We start from the raw sequence: 7220 nt of genomic DNA, 5'->3' as shown, positions 1-7220 counted from the left end.
ATTGTAAATTATTATTTATAGATTAAAGGAAGAGAGAGAAAGATGTAAGAGAGAGAGAAAAATAATTGGAGGGGAGGTAGAAGAAGGCAAAGGCATGGGTGGGGTTAGTAGGAGATGGGAAAGAAGTGGGATTAAGAAGTATCTAAAATGAGTGAAGACAAAATAAACGATGAGGGTTGATTAGGTGAACCCAATAAGGCCATCACATTAAATGATTGCTTCAAGCCTTAGATCTTCAGAATCTCCTTCTCAATATGTCTAACCCCACTCTCATTTATAAGGAAGGACAAAAAGAAGTTTCTTCCAACCTCCTTCTCTCTCTTTTTTCACCTCTGCATGAACTCAAACTCATTCTTACAACACTTTCTTTCATTCTCTCTGTCATGGAATGGATTATTCGACTCTGGATTCTGATGGGTATCATCATCCTTACATGCTGCTGCTACTGGTTTCTGTGGGTCAAAAAGGAGAACGGTGACAGGCTGAAACAGAAGAAGAAGAAGAAGAAGAAGAAGAAGGAGGAGGGGAAAGTTCCCAGAGGTAATAAAGGTTGGCCTTTACTTGGAGAAACCCTTGAGTTCATTGCTTGTGGCTACACCTCCAATCCTGTCAGCTTCATGGAAAAACGCAAGTCTCTGTAAGACTCTTCCATTCCTTTCACTTCATTTTCCTGCTTTTTTCTTACTTTTCTTTTTCTTCATTCTCCACGTTGCATGCTCATCCAACATATTTTTTCTCTTTCTCTTCTCTTTGCTCCTTTACTTATGGTTGGAGCATTACATCATTGATGCACATAAGTGATTTCCCCGACTGACAACAACTATCAATGGTCAATTTATAATAGAGATATGTATGTTTGTGATTCCTTATTAGGTATATATCCATACACACACACGTATATTCATAAAATATATATATAGCAGAAAAATAAAAACCACTAAAAGTCTCTGTCCCCATGGACATATCCCCTTACTTTCTAGTCTATTCTTTGTGAAGGCCCAACTTTTAACAACTCTGTGTGGTCCTTTACAATGTTCGCATATTTTTATCGGTGATCATGTGTTAGTGGCAATTCTGTCCTTGTACGTGGTCCACACGTACGCTGTTCAACCAAATGGAGAAAAATAAAGTAGCATTTTTCTGACCTTTAATCTTAACCAAATATTTAACACACTGTGACCACAGAATTAACCATATATTTTACTTCTTTCTTTCTGGAAGTTTTAAGATTTTTAACTTTTAGATTTCAAATTTCAGAAAAAGGAACTGTTCAACTGGCCTCAGTTCAGCAGCCTCCTTGGAAACTTCAAGTTACATGATTGGGAGAAATAAATGACATTATTTTTGGATAAATATATGCATGGATAATCTGGCTAACGTGTTGAATTCATATATATATCCTCACCTATTTTTTAAGTCATATAAAGAATAATGGTGAGTAAACATCTAATTAACTGTTAGTTGATATTTAGATAGATAAAGAAAAAAAAAAGTACTAAAAAGGTTGGTGATACGATTTGATAAAACAATTAATGAAATGTTTAAAGTGATAAGATATTTTTACATATCGTAATCATAATATCTTTATATAATTATGTTTTATTGCAAAGATATATATTAATCTTCTGTGTTGGAAGAAACCAGTTTTGTTTTGAACTGTATCTCCTTACTGAGACTGAAATCATTGCGTAATTCTGTATTTTCTTTTCTTGGTGTCTGATAAAACACTTGTTTATATAAAACTCTTTCTTTCTGTAAAAGTTAAGATTTTTTCTGAGCCCAAAGGTCTTACTTTTGCTGGCATGAAGACAGTGAAGGAGACCCTTTATGCACATGTAACAGACAGAAGCCAGTTTTACCATCACTCTGTGCATGGTTGAAGTAAAGAACTAGAAATTAATGACAGGAAAATTAAGAACGGGGGTAAATTAGCAGTAAGAAGTAGTGAAGGAAGATATTACCTTTGAATGAAGTGATGAAAAAGGGTATTTGGCAGTTTGTAGATGGAGAAAGCAGCTAGCGTGGCGAAATGACAGAAGCCTTGAAATGGAATTGAATGAACGTAGGTGAAGATATATATGCTAGTACAGATCACGGAGGTCCATATATATATTTCGGAACATTAAAGCCCTCGTGATATAATTAATAGATATGAACCATTTATGGTTGTACCGTTGTAGGCTTGCAGCTTCTATAGAGAGAATAGCATATCCAAAGAAGGAAGAACAGAAAAGCCTGCTTCTGCCATAACTGGAGCTATTCTAGATTCACCTTTGGACTTTAGTGGATTGTAGAACTGTAGTTGCAGTTGCTTCTGCACCCAGTAATCACAAACATTGTTCAGGTTCAATTTCCCTTTTAGTTTATCTTTCTCAGTTTTATTTGAGTCAATTAACTTCCTTTTTACTCAGAAGAAGAAAAAAAAAAATAGTACATCTCCTTCTATCAAATTTCTTTCACTTAAATACTCTAATTTATCATATATTTTTTTTTTCTGTTCAAAGTCTTCACAAATTAATTTTATTAAATTTCTTTAAACTTTCTTCTATTATCCTCGTTTCGTTTTCTAAAAATTCCTTCGATTTCTATAATTTCATTTCCTACATGTTTTGCATTTTGAAAATTTTAAATTATTTTATATTCTAAATATATCATAAACTCAAACATTTTTTTTATATAAAAGATGTTAAATGTGTGTTTTAGGTCAAAGAAAACTGATACGGGGCCGGTTTTTATTGATTTCAAAAATAAAAGTTTAGTTGACTCAAACGAAACTTGAGAGTAAAATCGCATGTATTTTAAATTAAAGGGAAAACGTTATTAAGTCGAATTTTAAGACAGGGTTAATATTTTGTAGGACTTTATAAAGTAAATGTTTAATTACTCATTTAAAATTTTACAGATACAAACTAAATTTAGTAAGATCTGAAAATAATGAAAGGTTAAAAAGAATGATTAAAAAACAAAGGTTTTATGTATATTGTGGGAAGAAAATGTTGTAGGATATGAGAAAGAGAGGAAGATGATGAGTGAATTTTTGAGTGTACAGGTATGGTAGTGTATTTAAGACAAGCATTTTGGGAACTGGTGTGATTGTGTCGACAGACCCAGAAGTGAACAAGGTGATTCTGCAGAACCATGGGAACATATTCGTCCCTGCTTATCCAAAATCTGTGAGAGAACTAATGGGAGACTACTCCATCCTCCAAATGAACGGGAACATGCATAGGAAAATTCATTCACTCCTTGGAGGCTTCCTACGATCCCCTCAATTCAAAGCTCGAATCACTACAGATATTCAACACTCTGTTAAACAATGCTTTGCAACTTGGACCCACCAACCAATTTACGTTCAAGATCAAGTCAAAAAGGTCCACTTTATTTTAATTTCATCAAATTCTACTAAACAAAACCACAAATCTTTGCTTACCAATCAATTCACTTAATATATCATCAGATCACATTCACTATTCTGGTTAAAGTTCTGCTTAGCATTGGTCCCGGTGAAGATCTAGACTTCTTGAAGAGAGAATTTGAAGAGTTCATAAAAGGGTTGATTTGCTTACCCCTCAAGTTTCCTGGAACAAGACTACATAAATCCTTGAAGGTTATTTCTCTCCCACGACAAAAATCATTGAAATTTCACTTTTTGTGGGGGTCACTCATTTAAAGCTTTCAGCTTTAAATTACATATAAATTGGGTTTGTGAGAAATTTTGAGTTGTGATATTGTATTAGTAGTAGTTGTTGAATTAGTTAATGATTTAATGGATGGATGGTGCAGGCTAAGGAAAGAATGATGAAGATAGTGAAGAGGGTAATAGAGGAAAGGAACAATAATATCCATAAGAAGAAGAATTCAGAAGAGAAAGGAGGTGCAGCAAATGATGTGGTGGATGTGCTCTTAAGGGATATTGGTGATAGCAACACTATCTCTAACATGTTGGAAAATATCTGTGAGAACATAATTGAGATGATGATCCCTGGGGAGGAGACTCTTCCCACGGCTATGACCATGGCTGTCAAATTTCTCAGTGACTCTCCCCTTGCCCTATCCAAATTACTGGTACATTTTCTAACTCATTAATTATTATACTATACATCATCAAGGCTTTCTTTTTTTGTTCTTTAAGTTATTATAAAGATGGAACAAAAATATTCGACATGATCCTTTTTGGGAAGAGTTTTTTTAACTTTGTCATTTTTACTCACTCGGACTTCGATTCTTATGGTTTATCTTATTGTTCTACATAAGTGGTTCGTAACTTTTGGAGATAAAATTAGGAATATATTTGAAAGCATTGAATGTGTATGGTGAACATGAATGGAATCTAGAAAAAATTTGATGGACCCTACAGATTGGTGGTCGTGTGCGATACGGGCCACGATAAAGAAGTGTTTGAAGTACTCTAACAAGTCATTTTCCTTTGGAGCACTACGAAGCATATAGGAGTTTGGAGTGGGGCTAACATGGATGTGAATGTGGAAGTTTGTTGTGTTTTTGGCGATGCTACATATTGAACGCCTCTGAAATTAGGACCACCAATTAAATGCTTCCACCACACTCACTTTATTCTTCCTTCTTAATCTTTTTCGCTGAATGAAATTTATTAATTATTTGCGAGACGGATCAGTAACTCAGACCAATTGTTTGACACCAGGAAGAGAACATGGAATTGAAGAGGCAGAAGAATAGTGCAGAGGATTATGTATGGAATGACTACCTTCAACTGCCATTTACACAAAATGTGAGCCTCTAACGGTAGTTATATGTAGAAGGAAAAATCAATATTCCAACCTATTATCATAAAATTATATTGTATAAAATACCATGTGACAGATTTTGTTTTGTGTCTTTGGTTTACCACTGACAAGGTTATCAGCGAAACTCTGAGAATGGCAAATATCGTGAATGCCATTTGGAGAAAAGCAGTGAAAGACGTTGAAATCAAAGGTAAGTTTGTAAAGAAAATGAGGCAATGATTTATGGTATTTGGTGTAAGGAGTTTGATGCAATTATGAGCGTGTGTAGGGTATTTGATTCCTAAGGATTGGTGTGTTGTGGCATCTCTTACTTCTGTTCATATGGATGAGATGAATTACGAAAAGGCTTTTAAGTTTGATCCTTGGAGATGGGAGGTAAGTCAAAAGTGTAAGTGTGTGTGTGTGTATATAAAGAAAGCGTAAACTGATAATGAGTTATTTATGAGTACAGAAAACAGGAGCTAATAAGAATTGGTTTACACCATTTGGTGGTGGACAGAGACTGTGTCCTGGCATAGAACTCTCAAGGCTAGAGCTATCTATCTTCCTTCACCATCTTGTTACCACTTACAGGTAACAAAAAGTTGTCTAGAAAAATGAAAAAGGCAGTTTATGATTTGGTTTGTACTATGCAGATGGGTTGCGGAGAAGGATGAAATAATATACTTTCCAACAGTGAAGATGAAGAGGAAGCTCCCAATTAGTGTAAGAAGGATTAACAGCTAATTAAAATGATATAGATAGGTGTAGATATATGTGTTTGAGTGTATAGGAAAAAAAGGGAGTGTGTTAGGTCTAATGTCCCATCTATTTTGAGAGAAAGGTCCTATAATAATATATTGAGAGAAATTGAATGGAAGTGGGAATTATTGATGTTGAGTCTCTGTCCATTAAATTTGAGTGTTTGATTCCTTCCATGTGGGTTTTGTTGTTGTCTTGGTCCCATGGCATGATATGGGCTGCTGCTCCACCACCTAATCTTGTTCTCTCAATTAGTGGAATTCTACAACTCTTGTACCTGCTACACCATCCCACAACTATTTTATTACTTCTGTTACTTAACAAATTATAATTACAAACTCATATTTTCATTTATGCTTAATTTGTAAATGCTAATTAAATTAAACATTTGTAAATTAATCATATCACTCTCAGTTGTGCTCACGGTCTGTTCCCACCGATGGAGAAGTTTCGTACAACTACCACAACATCATGCCAAGTGGTTGTCACGTGACTTTCCTCCAAATCAACGCCCGCTGTTCTGCCATTCCCCATCTCACTTCGGTCTCTTTTCAACTTCCAAAACTTTGACAGAGATGTGTTGAAACAATATTTTTATTTTACTTCAATATTATCACATGTATTGAATCACACACTGTGCAATTACATTGGAAAATAATCATTTTATTTGTTGTATAATACTTTCTCACACATTAAATAAATTAATAAATATAGAAATACTATTATCTATTTTATTCTTCTTAATTGTTGTTCAATTATATTTCAGGGTTCTATTTTTTTCACCACGGATTAGTCTAGTCACTTAGTGAATCAATATAATCTGGTTCATTTATTAGCGAGTCAAAAAAATTCGAATTTGGTTCGATCCATTACAAGTTGTTGATGGATTAAACGGGTTTACTCACTAGCTCACTTAATTACGTTTTTTTAATTATAAAAATACAATTTTTTTGTAATTCAAATTTAAATAATTTCACTCTTAAATAATGTTAAATTCCAGAAACAATTCAAAATAAAAAATTAACATACAACTCAAATGTAATCCAAAAGCAAACCCAAAAAGCAAATAAATAAGTGTATAATATTGATAATTTTTGTGTCATTTGTTGATTTATAATATTAGAGTCTTGAATAGATAAATTTATAATATTTTTTTCTCTTGAAACATATTTTTTTTATTCCCATTTATAATACAATAAAAAAATGTTAACTAATAATATTGAAACATAAAATAATAAATAATTAAATTAAATTAGATAGGTTGGTGAGCTAACCCGGCTTACCACGGGTTCAACCCAAGTGCGCCAAATTTTTTCAAACCTAACCCAGTTCAAACTCGTGGTGGGTCGGATTGATCCGTAGGTTCTAACCCATTTTGACAACATTAGTATTTAGTGAAGGTGATACTTAAATAAATTTATAACTATTGTACTAAAAAATAAATGACAACCAATTTGAAAATTATCAAAAAAAAAAAAAAAAACTTAAACAAAATATAAAGTGAAATAGAATAATTGAAACCGGGTAACCTAGAAAACATTCTAAAGTTAGAAGTAGGCACTTACAAGTCAAGGACTTGATGAAACAAAATGAAAATATGAAAGCTAAAAATAACTAAGAAAACTAAATCAAGAAACAATTATTAAAGTGAAATTGAAAATAATAATTGTTCTTAATTGGACTCGAGGCTAAATATGGATTGTTTAAGATATTTAT

The 7220-nt window shown here is 33.1% G+C and overlaps 1 protein-coding gene across 9 annotated transcripts; it reads left to right on the top strand.

The window, feature by feature from the left end:
• The first annotated feature begins 344 nt into the window (after window positions 1-344).
• On the top strand, window positions 345-6179 carry LOC106768728 (3-epi-6-deoxocathasterone 23-monooxygenase). Of its 9 annotated transcripts, none has more exons than XM_022782729.1 (12): window positions 512-637; window positions 1997-2062; window positions 2181-2344; window positions 3050-3371; window positions 3458-3607; window positions 3784-4065; window positions 4661-4747; window positions 4875-4953; window positions 5032-5138; window positions 5215-5336; window positions 5399-5468; window positions 5919-6179. In XM_022782729.1, exons 4-12 carry the CDS (start codon window positions 3186-3188, stop codon window positions 6072-6074), a joined length of 1239 nt encoding a protein of 412 aa, XP_022638450.1. In that variant the 5' UTR covers window positions 512-637; window positions 1997-2062; window positions 2181-2344; window positions 3050-3185; the 3' UTR covers window positions 6075-6179. The 9 variants fall into 9 exon arrangements, with proteins under 9 accessions (XP_014509501.2, XP_022638447.1, XP_022638452.1 ...); XM_022782728.1 differs by having other exon boundaries at window positions 1997-2099; XM_022782730.1 differs by lacking the exon at window positions 1997-2062 and having other exon boundaries at window positions 507-637.
• The last annotated feature ends 1041 nt before the right edge of the window (window positions 6180-7220 follow it).

Source organism: Vigna radiata, chromosome 7 (genome assembly GCF_000741045.1).
Source record: "Vigna radiata var. radiata cultivar VC1973A chromosome 7, Vradiata_ver6, whole genome shotgun sequence".
Taxonomy (NCBI): domain Eukaryota; kingdom Viridiplantae; phylum Streptophyta; class Magnoliopsida; order Fabales; family Fabaceae; genus Vigna; species Vigna radiata.
The sequence above is the reverse complement of the archived record's forward strand: the minus strand, read 5'-3'. Positions and strand labels throughout refer to the sequence as shown.

Bases quoted from the DNA above. Each gene is read 5' to 3' on its own strand.
- LOC106768728 (XM_014654015.2), top strand. From the start codon at position 384: ATGGAATGGATTATTCGACTCTGGATTCTGATGGGTATCATCATCCTT. The intron at 638-3,049 runs GTAAGACTCTTC...TTGAGTGTACAG, and splicing joins ATGGAAAAACGCAAGTCTCT to GTATGGTAGTGTATTTAAGA. The intron at 5,337-5,398 runs GTAACAAAAAGT...TGTACTATGCAG, and splicing joins CATCTTGTTACCACTTACAG to ATGGGTTGCGGAGAAGGATG.